The sequence below is a fragment of the Lissotriton vulgaris genome, chromosome 3_1 (genome assembly GCF_964263255.1).
Source record: "Lissotriton vulgaris chromosome 3_1, aLisVul1.2, whole genome shotgun sequence".
Classification (NCBI taxonomy): Eukaryota; Metazoa; Chordata; class Amphibia; order Caudata; family Salamandridae; genus Lissotriton; species Lissotriton vulgaris.
In genome coordinates, this window is record NC_141689.1 from 333451114 (window position 1) to 333467474 (window position 16361).

At 44.4% G+C, this 16361-nt stretch overlaps 1 protein-coding gene across 1 annotated transcript in view; it reads right to left on the reverse strand.

The window, feature by feature from the left end:
- RANBP3L (RAN binding protein 3 like) overlaps window positions 1-16361 on the reverse strand; it is a 245094-nt gene that overhangs the window by 134447 nt on the left and 94286 nt on the right. Inside the window, exons 9-10 of the mRNA XM_086960541.1 lie at window positions 3554-3638; window positions 2270-2351 (exon numbers count right to left, since the gene is read on the reverse strand). Of these exons, the coding sequence (XP_086816667.1) occupies window positions 2270-2351; window positions 3554-3638 (167 nt within the window). The remainder of the gene's footprint in view (window positions 1-2269; window positions 2352-3553; window positions 3639-16361) is intronic.

Sequence of the window (16361 nt, forward strand, 5' to 3'; positions counted from 1 at the left end):
CATATGTTGGATACAGTTATTTACAGACGGGTTCTTGGGGTCTACTTCGCGGCTTAGGGACCAAGGTCCAAAGTACCATTAGCAGTTACTCATTACCTGCCATTTGGTATCCGGGTGCAGAGGTGCTGGTCGGGTTGGTAGCATTGCACGCTACGCCGGTGGAAAGAAGGTGGGGCACCCTAGAAACAGGATGCAGAGGTGGGACTCGGGGACAAGTCTGGGAGCTCCGAACGCAGGGTCCGGGTCACAAGGGATCAATAAGGGAAACCCAATGCCTGAAGATAATTGAAGGAGAAGCTATACATCAAGGATAAGGCGTTTTTAATCGGATGAGCTCCACCGGGCCCTTAGTCACACGGAATCGGGTGAACTCTCCGGCCCAGCCCGAGAGATACTGTGGATCGTCAACACTTGCCTTTCAGGGCTTGCCACCCACTATTTTGACTTTGTTTTGTATCTTTGTTGGCTCTGATGCTTGGATTATCTGATCCCTGCACCTAGTTGATGTCCTGTAGGTTCCTCCGCCTACCAAATTTCATACTTTGGGGGCCCCCCTGATCCTATACTCCACCTGGACCCTTAGGTTGTCTAGTCAGTTCAGGCTGAACTGATTCCTGTTCAGGAATCCCAGGCGCCCGCAGTTTGTTCTGCCTCTTGTCCCTCTGTGCCCTGAAGAAGGTGTGACCCACATGCTGACTCGTCCACCAAAACGTGCGTCGGCGCTGTTGGTTCCTGGTCTCTATGTGTCCTCTAATACCATCATATTGTGGACTCCTTTGAGGTTCACATGAAGTCTTGAAAAAAATCACTATCTTCACCAAATGGAAATATATGTTGAAATGGTGACTTTATGACAAAAAGGACAAACTATAAACACTTTGAGGTTCACTCTATGTACAACAGCCTCAAAGACCTTCCTGGGGAGATTATTAATTATTAGTTTTGACGCAGTGGGCCCTTTGTGAATATTGTGATTGCTTGAATGATTGAGTATGATTCTGTTGAGAGCATGAGTTGGTTAGGAGTATGTGTGTTGAGCCTGAGTTTTCATTATCCATATAACCATGTGTCTGACTATAGATTATATCTTGTGGAGTATTTATTGAAGGTGTATTAATTGTTTATTTTTTATAAATTGGGAATCGTTACAATAAATTTTATATATTTGTTAAAATAACTATGGTCACACTGTAATTTTGCTCTTGGGGGAAGTGATGTTGCTGTTCTTTTCTCTTATCCTTGATGTATAGCTTCTCCTTCAATTATCTTCAGGCAGTGAGTTTCCCTGCTTGTGATCTCCCCTGTTCCCCTGCCTAGGCATCCATTCAGGGGCCCCCTTCTGTGTGATTTTTGGGTCACAAGGATCCTAGGGACGAGGGGGCACAGGTGGTTCGTTGGTACCCGGGCTGGAGCACTCGGGTGCAGAGTGGAAAGGTTAGCTGGGCTGCGCGCATCCTAAGGTCATGCGGTTGTCTGCTTCCCCAGTTGAGGGTGCAAAATCAGGACAGCTGGGCCTCTTTGGTCTCTGCGTTGCCATTGTCACTCGATGGCTGCTCAGTCTCGGTGAAATGGGAGTCCAAACTGGACTCTCATGGGGTCCGTGTGCTGCAAGGGGTTCGGTACCTCTGTTATTGGTCCTCTGCGGCTACTTTGGTCCCAGTGTCCTTTCACTTGGTTTAGGAACATAGGGCCCTCTTCCTGAGAGGCTGCTGAATCCGGCTGGCCAGGGAGCGGTAACTCAGTAAACTGGCTTTCATTTTCGGTGCCTGCAGACTGCATTGTGCTATACATTATCGCATATGCGTGCACCAGTGGAATTATGTGACCGCCAGCAGCTATTGTGTCATCCCAGCTCTTTAGTTTTATTTATGATGCTGCAGAGCTGTACAATATCGACAAAAGGGGATGATCCCAAAGATGACACCACTGATTTTGCCAATGCTTGTTCGCAACAGTTGGTATTTCAACAAGGATTTTTATATTTATTGGCCAAGGCTTCAGCATGCCTGCCTTTATTAGCCAGTATTTTAGCAAAAGACACTTTTATATAGCATATGTCACAAACCTTTGAAATCATCAAAAAAGAACTGCTCTTCCTCCCTTAGGGTAAAGAGGCATGTGTGGGTCTCTCCTCTCCAGCGACTTCATTTTTTACCCCCTAGGAGTTTTACATTACTTCACAATATGTATGATTCCTTTACAGCTGTATAGGCAAATACGGCAGGCACCCCATAAGCTGCCACCCCAACGACAGTAAAACAGGTCTTACTTTGAGGGACGCTCGCCTGGAGTGCAGATTCTCGCTTATACTGGGCAGCCTCTATCTGACAGTCAGACGATTTTTGAGGACTCTGGAAATTTCAGAAACATAATACAGGAAAAATAAATGGCTAGATGAGATAACGATATTATATAGATATTGCAGAGTACTTTCCATCTTACACAGTTGAAGCATGGGCAACCATCTTTGAAGCAGAGGCATGGGAATTAACTAAGTATGCCATTGCCTCTTACTGTGTGAAGGCTACATTAATCCCTGCACCCAAATTAAAAACTACAGTAAACTAGCCTTCACTTAGCCCTGAAATATTGTATCTGAGCTCTGAAAAACTGCAGGCTGCCTAATGTTTAAGTTAAGCTAAATACCGCCCTGAATAAACAACGGGCATTTCAGTACCAAATGTGCTTTGAATTAGCCATGTAGTGTGCAGTGACACTACAGAGTAACTCCATGCCCTCTCAGATATGCAGCGTATAGAAGGCAACCACTTGAGCCATATAGGACATATTTCACTAAATAAGCACGTGTATATGAATGAACATTGGCACAGTAAAATTGGCAGGCCTACTGTCCGTTGTGGTGTACTTCACGGGGCAAGCGTGATGCCATAAGCAAACTTGTTCACTTAAGTTTATACTTCTTTTTCACATTTGCACACTTGGAAATGTAAGTTATTCCATACAATTCGACCATGTTAGCAATATGATGTACTAGGCAACTGACCTCATGCCCAATAAGACAGCATTTTAGAAAGGACTTCAATATTAAAGTCACATGAGCAAAGTTAGGTATATTGGATTTCCAAAGTTTCATAAATACCCAATACCCAACATATTCTTAAAGTTTACGCCGAGGACAAAGTATTTTGCCAAGGAGAATGGTGAAACTAGACTGTTTAGCATACACACCGTGGCAAAAATTCATCTCATTCCTGAGTCAAAGCACGATTCACTTTCCATTTTGCCAACAAGGTAATAAAAAGCAGTATGTACTAGAGGCATACCACAATGGATATGTCCCATCGTGTAAACAACCAATGAAACAGTTTATTAAGTACCTCTGTTTTGCCAATGGGTTGAATTCTGCTATTTGGCAAGATCTAAACATTCTCTTTTTCAGCATACATTATGGAGTGCACTGTTCTGGTGGTAACCTAAGCACCAACATTTAATTTAACCTGTAGCATAAGCGAATGTTTACTACTATTACCATTTTACTTTAATCTATGAAGCAAGCATATTAAATGAGGAAGGAAAACAAATCATCTCTCACCAAAACTCGCTCTTCCATGTTTTTGCCAAATACAAAATCAGTAATGGTGCTGTATGACATTCCTAGGCCATCCCCTGGCTGACTTCTAGAAAAAAAGGAGAATAGATTGTGATACAGCCTATGAAATTAAAATATTACACAAAGTCCAAAAATCCAGTTCCAAATATTTCCAGTTGTACATGAGCTGGAAAAAATGTACGCACCTGCAAAACTGCAAATGTACACCGATCATTTGAATGAGTACAAATATTATGGGGTGCATACGTGCGCAAATGTAACTTGATCCATGCCTGTCCAGCTCACAGTTGCTCTGCATTCTTTTTTTAGGTCGAGCCTGTAACAGCGCGCATGCGCTGTTCTGGCGAAGACTTCATGTAATGGGCTTTCAAAAACTAACCCAAGAATTGCACACGCTTGTGCGTGTGCTTTTTGTTTTGGCCCACACTATTGGTTTTTGCGTGCGTCTTTTTAACAAAGACAGCACGCAATTGGCCAAAGGCGGGAGCATTGCTCATCCCATGGCCTATTGGCGTCGGTTAACAGCATGGCCGCCATGTGGTTTCAATTATCGTGCCCAGACACGGGCACGATAATTGAAACCAGATGTCTTGCTGTGGTGCGCGCACTACTCGTTAGTTGGTGAAATTGCAAATGCTCCTTATAAACGCTTGAAAGTGGCACCAAGTTTAGTCTGCAATCGAACAGGCAAGCGATCTTTTTCCCTGATAGATACTTCTCAACTGGTAACTCTGCCTTTTGGCGTGAGGCGAGCAGAAATGTGCAAAACAATACCTTTTAAAGGCAGTTGTATCAACTACTTGAGTCCGGCTATTGTATACTACAGAGGCCTACCCGACAGTGCCTTAATGGAGATCTTATTTACAAAAAACTGTGCAGTTCAGACCATATTCACATATTGATATTCTCTACACTTACTATGCAAATAAAAAGCGGTCATCCCTTGGGATGAATCACATCCGCCTGTATAAATAATTCTAATTATTGGTGTAAACAGACAGTACCGGAGCTGTGCAAAATACAAAACTACCTTTCTAAATGTCACTGCCGCCAAAACAAATATCAAATATCAGAAAAATAAAACACTTTTTTCGTTGGATTTGGACTGCTATTTCCTGCTTTGCTATTAATATGCACCGTCCGTTACTCTCCGCGGGTTCGCCAGACAAGAGAAGAGGCCTTTTCTGTTTGCGTTTTCCTGTGAAGGTAATCGTCTCTTGACTCGAAGCTCAGCTGCATCATCTTCCCTAAACCGAAGTAAATGCAAGACTTTTAAAATCTGACCAGTCTTGCAACGTGTGATTTTTGGTCTTTGGTTGATTCAAATTAATTATCCTACTTCGACCCTGCACAAGTGTCATTATCTGCAGACGGCTGGGCCAGAAGTCTAAACCTGGGGACCTGCTATTGAAGGTGAGCTGACACATTGCCCATTTCGAACTAATATTTTATGTTTTAATGTTATTTTATCCATTTGATAAAGCGTGACCCTGGTCCAAAGGCATGGAGAGAATTCTAAATAAATGCATGGCTTGCATCACTAATAAACGTTAAAACGCGAGAAAAACAATGAAAACCATGAAGAGACACAGGTAACAGAAAAGAGAGCTAAACTATTCACCCTTCCACAATCACCAATCCAATGGAATGCAGCAGTCCAAAAGAAAGATTTAAAAGTGCAAGCACTGGCAAATCCGATATGTTTGGGCTTTGCCAATCCTGGTTTCTGAACGCATGAAAGAACAAAGTGAAGATGCACATAGGGCTGCCAATTTTGTATCTTCTAAACAGACAAGTGTCGTGACGCATGCATCCTGAGTCTTGTTTGTGCCTCAGAGCATGGGTATGCCATGGGTAAGGCTTCCAGTTTTCCGATTTTACCAGAAAATTGCAGACAGAAAACAATCTATTTATTGTCTGTATTTATTTTTAAAAGCAAAAAACCAAGCCTTTGCAATGCAATAGGTCTCGCATTTACGCAAGTTTGAGCTATTGACATTGCAAATGACAATGCCTTTTATTTTTTTTCGTTTTCAAAACATAAGTAAAAGGCATTGTTATTTACAATGCCAATAGCTTAAACTTGCGTAAATGTGAGACCTATTGCATTGCAAATGCTTGTTCATTAAGGGATGCGCCACAAACAGCACACCAGCAGCTCGCCTACGAGCTTAAACCTCAAAACACACTAGCAGCTTGTCCAAGTGCTTAAACCTCGCAGCATCCAATCACAACCATTACTTTACACTTAGCCATAGAATGAAACTGCTTTCATGATGGCCACGCCGCAACTTCACTACATTTATTTCGATATCTTTCAGTTGTGTACATCTGCATTATAATGTGTGAATTCAACCATACAAACCCAGTGAGGCTAGAAAGCCACTTTACCACTGCATAATGAATAGAGGTATCTGTCACTTCTTCAGGAAGTGACTGAGCCCGCTGCATACTATCTCTGATATTTTTAAGAAAAATGGTATCTACGCTATGAACAAATGAGGTGCTTCAAGTCATCTCTCAATGAATGCATAGATTTTATGATAACATTTAGGAAGTAAAAAGAATTGTGTTTGCACATTTCTGCACATAGCTATGTAAGTCTGTAATTTGCTCATTTGTTTTGTTATGAGTTAATTTTTATAAAGCATAAACATAGCTAGGAAGCAATGGAGCGATGTACGTTACTTGGGAGTATTGTAAATGATCGACATTCTACAAGATCGTGTACCTCAATCGGGGAATTAAAATAAATACAATCCACACATTACATTTCACATTTTCAGGCACAGGGGGATTAAGTGATTTGCCCACAATCACATGATGTGGAGTTATGCGCGGAGATTGGGGTTAGAACCCTGATCCCCAGGTTGCAAGATCAGAAGCTCTATCCACTAGGCCTTATCTGCTACTATATAATTTTCTTTGCTCTAACACCTATCATTCACTACGCACATGGTAGATAATCACAATATAATGGTGTTACATTTGTGTGAGTATCTTTCACTTCTATTTATTTCAAACATATTGAAATAACTCCTACGAAAAAGTCACTTACCTTCCAAAACTCTCTTTTTTGGTGGATACTATTCCCCTTAGAATATCCCCTAGACACCAGACAGGACCTGAATCTGAAACATATGGCTCCGCACTGACCCCATATCACTCCAGAAGTGACAGAGTGGAGGAGCATATAAAAGCTACACCTCCGTGCGGACGTCAGTTTCTTTAGATGGGGCTTATGAACTATTGTTGTACCACTGCTGATCACTAACTTGGGACATTTTTAGATGTTAAAAAAGGCCATTCAACAAAACTGGGAAATGGGAGGGCAGTGAGGAGTTAGGTAAGAGTATCCACCAGAAAGAGCGTTACCAAAGGTAAGTAATTTGTTTGTCTGAGGCATACTTCTAACTGCAGATTACCGACCTCAGAATAGATACCAAAGCAGTAACTGCCCAAGGTGGAGGGTTTGTGGAGTAGGGTCACACCAAAAAGTCTTGCAGAACACACTGCATTCTAATCAGCGATGAAAAGATCCAGACAGGCTTACTCCTTAATTGGCTGAAGACGCCCTGCACCACCATGTGATGTAGAAACTACTCATGATCTGCTAGATGACGTCTATTTAGTTAATCTGTTCTGGCATTCAGGGACCATGCCAGGTGGTTGGTGACCCAAAAGATGCACCGGCACTCAAGTCACCTTCCAGAGGCGCAAAGCCTCCTGGCACAGGACCCCACTCAACCCTGCTTCTTTCAGTACAACAAAGCGGTGGTGTGTCTGTAGGAACCCATACCACCCTACCTTTGCTGAACAAGAAGAATGCCTTCAAGGCTAGACAAATGGTCTTTAGGTCAAGTAGACTCGGGTAGAATAGGCCCCACACTGGAGGCCAGAGCCATCTGATCACCCCCAGATGTGCCCTCCCAAACCGGTAGTGATGTGTATCACGGCTAGCAGCTCTGGGTGGGAAAGGGAGAGTGGGCTGCTAAAGGACATATTGTGATCGGTCAGCCATCACTGCAGATCTTCAACCCTGTCCTCCGAAACATGGATGATGTCGGAAAGCCGGCCTTGACGTTAGGCCCATTCAGATTTCAGGTTCCAATGCAAGGTCCCATGTGCCACTTAGCACGGTCGACAAGGCAGGTACCACAAGACTAAGAAGTCAAGAAGGCTTCAAAGCATCCTGACCTGCACCGAGGATCGAGCCTAAAACTTCTGAATCATAGCCCAAATGTCCTGGACTTGTTACTGCGGAGGAAAAACACTGAACATCACCATGTCAAAATTTCCTCCAACAAACTAAACCTCTGTGCGAGAATTAGCTGAGAATTTAGCTTGCTTAAGGTGAAACACACGCTATTAAGAGTTAAGAAGTAGTGTGGAGGTGGGTCCATGACTGAGTGTGGCTAGCCAACCTTCAGCTGCTAGTCGAGATACAGGAATACAGGAACTCTTAACCTCAAACGATGGGCAGCGATGGCTGCAGGTAACATATGTGGAACCGCAAGATGGGTGTATGAAAATATACATCTTGCAAGTCAGAAGTACCCTCTCCCTTGGAGAGTAGATGCGCTACTTAATTTCTTCCTGGAATGAGCAAAGTTTTGGGTTAGAAGCAAATTATAAGACCCATCTGTCTGTCGGATGTGATCGATTGCTGAATAGTACCCCCCACTCGTTGGGCATGTACTGCTGGGATCAAACTTTTGTAATAAAAATAAGGTCCTTATAAGTAATCAGTCCAGTAGCCAGTAGTGTAGATTATATAGGTAGGTTTATTCATTTACAGGTAAGATGGTAAGGAATAGTTTCTTTCCTGTAACTCCATTTCTCTTGTAGGAGTATTTCCTTGATCGCAATAATCGTGTGAGTAGTCCCGCTCATGTATGTGGACCCCGGAGCACTTCAGAGATAAAAAGACAATAATGTAGCCTAGGCTACACTGGCCATTACTTCATCTTGAAGTGAAAAAAAGATAGCCAATTAACTTTTAAATTGAGTAATTTTACTGATTTTCAAAACATAGAAAACTCCCCTTCACAAAACTCCTTTATTTCATGATAGAGATGAAAGGGTTGGACAGAGACGCCCCCATAGGCTGTCATTATGTGTCTGAAAATAGATACAGTGCTTTAAGAGTCTCCAATGCCTGCTGAGTCCTGGGTACGCCTGTTTCTGCCACCGGGGATGAGGGTGGGTTGCTTATGACTATCCTGGAAATATCCCTACAAGAGAACTGAAGTTACAGGTAAGAAACTATTCCTTCTCTTGTAGGGGATTTCCATGTATAGTCATAATCATGTGAATAGACTAGCAAGCCAATCCCAAAATAACACCCCAGCGGTGGATGAAACAGAGAATAACCTCACTATTGTGCAAATAGATTCCGAAGTGAAGCCTGTCCAACCTGACCATCTTCCCTAGTATTAGTGTCTAGGCATTAGTGCATAGTAAATGTATGAACTGACTTCCAAGAGGCAGCCTTACAGATTTCCAAAATAAGTACGTTACCTCTGGTAAAGTGAGCCCTAGGCTTACTAACAAGAGTCTTGTTGGCTTTCTGGTAACACAACTGAATACAGGAAACAATCCACCTAGAAATGGATTGTTTGGAGGTTGCTATACCAGCCCGGACCGAGCCATAGTTTACAAATAACTGGTCTGATCTGCGAATATCCTTAGTCTTGTCTAAATAGAACTTCAAGACCCTCCTGACATCAAGGGAATGAAGCATCCTCTCAGCAGGAAAAGAGGGATTCTGAAAAAATGTAGGCAGTGTAATAGATTGGTTCAAATGAATCTCTGAAACTACTTTAGGGAAGGACTTAGGCTGAGTCCTCATAACTACCTTAGAGGAATGAAAAACAGTTCATAGCTCTTTACAACAGAGGGCCTGAAGTTTGCTAACCCTGCGGGAAGAAGTTATGGCCACAAAGAAAGCTGTCTTCCAAGACAAATGCTGAAAAGAAGTCCTATGGATGGGTTCAAACGGTTCCCTCATCAGACGGGAAAGAACCACATTTAGCTCCCAAGGAGACGAAGGACGTCTAATGGGAGGAAACACTTTTTTCAATCCTTCAAGAAAATCTTTTACGACTGGGATTTAAAAAAAGGAAGGATATTTTCTATAAGCAGTTAAAGCTGCCAGGTGAACTTTAATCGAATGAAACAGAAGGCCAGATTGAGCCAAGTGTAGCAAGTAAGGAAGGATGACATCTTCCTTGCAGGAGATAGGATCCACATTCTTAGATGCACACCAGACGCAAAATCTCTTCCATTTATATGCACAGGAAGTGCATGTAGATTGCCGTTTGGCCTCCTTCAATATCTCCATGCAGTGCAGAGGGAGATTCAAATGTCCGTACTGTACCAACTCTAGAGCCATGCTGCTAAATTCAACGACGAGATGTTGGTATGCACCATTGGTCCGCCAAACTTCGGTAGAAGTTCCGGCCAGCATGGAAGACGGTGGAGAGACCGGTGGAGTAGGTCTGTGAACCTAACGAGGCCACTCTGGAGCAATGAGGGTCATCTTGGCCCCGGATTGTGAAAGCTTGATCAACACTGTAAGGGATCAAGGGAATTAGAGGAAAAGCGTAGAGAAAGCCACCTGACCAGTTGATCCACAGTGCATTCCCCAGAGTCCCTGGTTGGAAAAACCTGGAGGCGAAGTCGCAGCATTTGCTGTTTTCCGCGGTAGAGAACAGATCGATCTCTGGAGTACTCCATCTTCCGAAGATGTCTCGCACCACTTCGTCGTTAAAACTCATTCGTGATTTTCTTGAATGTGTCAGCTGAGAGTGTCTGCCTTAACATTTTGAACACCTGGGAGGTGAGATGATGTGATTGTCAGGCTCCTAGCCAATAGCCATTTCCAAATGGTCTGGGCTTCCCGAGAACGTTCGAAATCTCAAGCCCCCCTGCTTGTTGAGGTAGAACATTGTTGTTGTATTGTCCGTATGGACAAGCAGGGAGTTGGTGTGAAACCACAGCTGGAAGGCTTTCAGCGCCAAATGAACTGCTTGAAGTTCCAGGAAGTTGATGTGGTACGTGGCCTCTTTCCGGGACCACATGTCCTGTATCTGAAGGTGTTCAGAATGTGCACCCCAGTAATGGAGAGACGTAAGAGTCACTATGGTTTGCGTCGGTATCTCCTTGTGGAAGGGAATCCCCCGGAGGAGATTGCGGGGAGAACACCACCATCGGATGGACTGGACAGCCTGCTGAATCCTGTCTTCCCAATCTCCCAGTTTCTGGTCCCACTGATCCTCCAGATTTTCTTACAGGGCCCTCATATGTAGGCGTGCATTTGGAGTGAGTTAGATACAGGAGGCCATGGAGCCCAGGAGAGAATATACATTCCTCACAGTCTGGGAAGGCATGGTCATAAGAGCCTGAGCCTTCCGAAGAATTGGTGAGCGTCTCTCCTCCGAAGGACACACGTTTGCCGTGCGTGTATCGATGGTGGCTCCCAGGTACTGTAGACATTGGACAGGAGTAGAGACAGACTTTGTGAGGTTGATGTGGAGGCCCAAACGAAGAAGGCGATTGGAAGTCCGATTGAAATGCAGTTGAGCTTCCTGAGACGTAGCTGCCTTGATCAGCCAGTCATCTAGACATGGATAGACAAACACCTTGTTGTTCCTTAGATGTGCAGCAACTATGGCCATGCATTTGGAAAATGTCCGGGATGCTGACTTCAGGCCGAAGGGAAGCACTGAGTATTGATAGTGGTGGTTGCCTATGGTGAATCGCAGGAACTTGCGATGTTTCCTCACTATGGGCACGTGAAAATATGCGTCTTGCATATCTATTGCGCATAGCCAGTCTACCTGATGAAGTTGAGGGTAGATTTGATGCAAGGACAACATCCAAAATTTTTCTCTGCTAACCCATTTGTTGGCTAGTCACAAGTTGTGGATGGGTCTGAACTCGTTCTCGTCTTTCTTGCGGACTAGAAAGAACCGAGAATACAGTCCTGTTCCTGTCTGTGCAAGACGAACCAATTCTATTGCCCTTTTCTGTGAGAGGATGTTGGCCGCCCTCTGTAACTCGTGTAGGTAGCATGTAGCTTAAGCGAGTTGGAGGAGGGCTTGTGAAACGTAGCGAGTATCCAGTGCGAACAATATTCAGCACCAGTTTGTCCTGAGTTATTTTCTGCCACTCTGCCAGATAATTTTGAATGCTTTCCCCCACCAGAAAGGGTAATGGAAGAGGGGGGCCATCTTGTCATCCGCATAGGAGCCAAAGAGAGTCGTGCCATAGAATGGCAGAGTAGAGATGCGCTGTTGTGCCTCCGGGTTCAGTGAGATGAGACTAAGCCAGGAATGTCTCTGGAGAGCAAATCCATGGCAATACCCATGGGCTGACAGGAGTGAAGTATCTGCTGCAGCACTGATGATTTGATTCGAAACCATCAGTCCCTCATTCAATATCATCTGAAAATCTTCCCTCTTGTCCCTGGGCAGGAGGTCCACAAATTGTTGAAGCGACTCCCACAGGGATCAGTCATACCGGCCCAGCAAGGCAGTAGAGCTGGCTGCCTTCATGGATGTAGCTGCGGTGTTGCAAACTTTTCTCTCCACCGAATCCAGCTTATAGCTTTCCTTATCAGGTGGTACTGTTTAAGTCAGAGCCGTAGCACCCTGTTTCCTTGCCGCCACCACTATGACAGAGTCCGGAGTGGGTCATGTCGGAGGAAAGCAGGATCAGAATCAGGCAGGTGGTATTTCTTCTGTAGCCTAGGAGGCACAGATTTTATAGAATATGGTGTCAAAAACAGTTCCATAGCCGGTTCCACTAAACCAGGCACCAACGGAAGCAAAGGACGAGATGTTTGTCTCTGCTGGAGAGTTTCAAATATAACTGAAGTCGACGGCACAGGAGTAGACAAGGGAATGTTAAGCTTTAACGCCCCTCTGAACAGGACCTCCTGAAAGGTGGTGAGATCATCCACAGAAGACACTCTTTGAGGAGGAGAGTCCATTAGAGTAGGTGGGCACCTCCCCGTACTTTGGTATGCTGGGAACGGGATCTCTCATAGCGATGAGATGTTGCATATGAATTTAGGACCCTAGTGTAATTTTCCAGATTCATGCCCATATATATAGGTATAAATCACCCTATCCTTATATAAGCATAGAAATCCTAACCATATTTAGACTTAGCCTATGCAGTCCAAATACGGCATGGCTACTTCCACTAGTTCCGAAAATCCACAACGATTTCTTGGAAAAACCAGCCTTCAGCAGTCAGGGACTTCCCATTGCTTGAATACCGATTTATCAAAGAACTCATGGAGTTTTCAAAGAACTGAGCCTTTGATGACGTTAATTATGTCCAACCTTACGTCAAACTAGGCACCTTCAAGGTATAAAATATGCCCACACTTGCCCAGGCAAACACACGGTGGTTTCGAGCAGTTCTACTATCTACTTGCCCGGCGCATCACGCTGAAGCAAGTGCCGAAGGAAGCCGACCCTCCAGCAGCCGCACTGAGAGAGACGCTGGCATTCTCTTGCAGAGAAATCCAGCTCCAGTGTTTCCAAGCTACCCTTGCGGGTTGTTGGGAAATCGAGTCCTGAGAGAGAGATACCAGACCTCCTTCATTCTAAACCAAGGTACGGAGCTGATTAGACCCTTCGAGAATTCTTGGAAATATTCCTGGCAAAGAATACTGAAACTAAGCTACAACTAACTTACTTTTTCCCTTGTACTAGACCTAGGTTAGGTACACCGGGGTAGGTGTATTTTAAAAGCAATCGTTTAAGTACGTTTAGTCTTTATTAATGTATGTAGTCTATGTATTTTATGGCTTAGAAACCATAACAGCCTTTTACAGTATTATTTTATAATACTCTTCGTACTGTACACATTGTACTTTACAACCAGTATAACGATTGTAGCAGTTCATTTCTTCTGCATGAGAAAGAAGACTGTTCAATAAATACCTTTTTATTGAAAACACCTGTCTCTCTATTTCTCTGCACCTCTGGTGAAACGAAGAATGCACAATTGACTGAGTGAAATAACTATCGATTATTTCCGCGACTCTAGAGATACGTTTATTATTCTTGGAAAACAAAGTTGTCAAGTTTATGCGGTTGTCAGAAACTAATCCCTTCTTGTTAATTCGAGAAAGTTTCTAGTGACCTCTGAGCAAGCTGGCACTCACAATTAAGTCTAATATATTCGATAGAGACCTAGTAGATCTCAGTCCAACGTCAAATCTATAGTATTTGTTATTCCAATGCGCAGAGCCTATTGGGAATATAGGAACTACACTACAGCGAGTGATGTTTCGGCCGAGACCTTGGCCTTCGAAGCTCTGCAGGATGTGTGGGCTGAGGAGCTGTGGGCCCAGGCTGAGGCAGAGAAGGAGGATGAACCGGAGGAGGAGGCGGAGGAGCATGAGGAGGAGGCGGTGGTGTCGTCGTTGGCAGGGCCACGGTTGACAAGGAGCAGGAGGAGACATTGATGGTGAATAGTACTCCGAATCTGCAGAAGAGACCAGCCTCCTACATTTTCGAGCTGGCTACAAATAAGGTGCCCTAGACTCAACGTCGGACCTTCCCCTCGACGTTGACCTACTGCTCGAACAGCGACGTCGTCTGGACCGTGAACTCACGGTTGATGTCGACCGGCTCACTACGGAGAGAGTCCCGTAATGGAACCTCGACGTTGAACGTCGGTGGTGACTCCTTGACATCGACCCTCTCTTGGACTTCGAACATCTCCTTGACGTCGACCTTCTCGTAGACGTCTATGATGCATCGACGGCGACCTCCGGTGCCTTTATGACTTTGATCGACGACAATGATGCCATGAAGGCGATCTGCGTTGATGAGTCGACGTTGAACGGGGTGAAATCCGCAATGGCAATCTCGTCCGAGACCTCGCCATTCTTTTCCTCGACGTGGAGCGTCGACGTCGCTTCGACCCAGAGCCCTGAGTCGACTGAGAGCATATAGTTGTCATACCTATTCTCAATGTCACCATAGTCCTCTTCGATGTCGACAGGGACCGGCGTCGTTTTTCGACTGGGGAGCCTCCCAGAGGTAGAAGCTTGGGTTTTGGTAAAGGACTTACCCTATCCTTGCCCAGATGCTGTAGAGCTGCCTTCTGTCTTCGCTGCTCCAACCCTTGGAGTTGACGCTTCTCCCTGTCACGCAGGGTGCGCCTAGAAAAGGTCTTGCAAATACAGCAGGTGAGAGACAGGCAGACACAGAATACAGGCTCTGTGTCCATCAGACTTGGCCTTCTTCGTATCACAGTCAGGACACCTGTCAAAACATAGAAGGCATTTTGACAAGAAAACTGTAGAAATTCAGACAAAAAAGGACAGCAGAAGGTAGATACAGGCCAAAGAAATTGAGTGAAGTTGCAAAAATTCAAATACTGAAGCAAATTTTGAAGGAAATACCAAAAAAGATAGAGCTCAATGCTCCAGGGTCCTGCTAGCAGGACCGGAAAAAAGAAATAAAAGTAACTGCTTCTGGCTATGCATCATGGGATACCGGGGGTCTCTGGAGACTCTAAAAGGCACGGTATCCATTTGCAGACACATAATGGCAGCCTATGGGGGCTTCTCTGTCCAACCCTTTCAACTCTATCATGAAATAAAAAGGAGTTTTGAGAAGGGGAGTTTTGTATGTGTTGAATCTCTGTAAAATTACTAAATTTAAAAGTTAACTGGCTATCTTTTTTTCACTTCAAGATGAAGTAATTAATGGCCAGTGTAGCCTAGTATGTTAGGCTGCATTATTCTCTTTTTATCTCTTAAGTGTCTATAGAGGCCTTCCTAAAGAAAAGCAGAAGATGACAACTTAAGAAGATATGCCTAATGAAGTGCTCCGGGGTCCACGCACATGGGCGGGAATATTCACATGATTATGACTATACACGGAAATCCCCTACAAGAGAAGTAATGTGCCCCATTAGGAGAAATATCCTGCTTCTCAGCCCCACCCATTCCAACTGAACACTCATACAAACCAGGCACGAATGAACATTCTATGACATCACATTCTCACAGGCTAAGCAACAAGGAACTAGGAGACAACAGGATATACCACAAATTACAGCAGTTTGTTGCCCATTGTAATAGGAGAAGAGGAGTTATATGAATGGTACCCCCATTAAATCGGTCCCCCACTAAACTGCATGTTGCCTGCCAGAGCCGGGCTCACAGCCCCAAAACAACTGGGATGTCTGCTTCATTCTTGTCAGAGAATGCGGTCTCTGCCGATGACCCAACCTCCAGAAGAGCCCCATAATTTTCAGAAATGGGGGAGAAATTGTTTGGCAGGGGTTAAAAGTCCTAAATTAATGTGCTCTAGCTTTGTTATTCTTAAAGCATTTAAAAGCAGAGTCCAGCTTCTCTCCGAAGAGGCGAGACCCATCAAAGGGCACGTTCATGAGCGAAGCTTGTACTTATTTTATTTATTTATTTTTATTTTAAAAGTTTTATATAGTGCTGGCTAGACCCGGAGGTATCAGAGCGCTTTACATGAGAATCAGATCAAAGTTACAGGTTACATCGTTACAAAGGTTAAACAGTTCTAAGAGCATGGCAACATAGTTACTTGTACGGTCGAAAAAAACAATAAGCACAAAATACGTAAGGGGAAAAGAAGGCAAGGTGAGAGATTATGGGGGGGGTTGGAGTAGGGGGACAGATAAAGAAGGTGGGAAAGAGGAGGGGAGGGGAAGGTGAGAGACATAGCCTAGGGAGAAGAGGGGAAGGGTGACAGAGAAACTGGTGTACCTCACCCAGGCATGG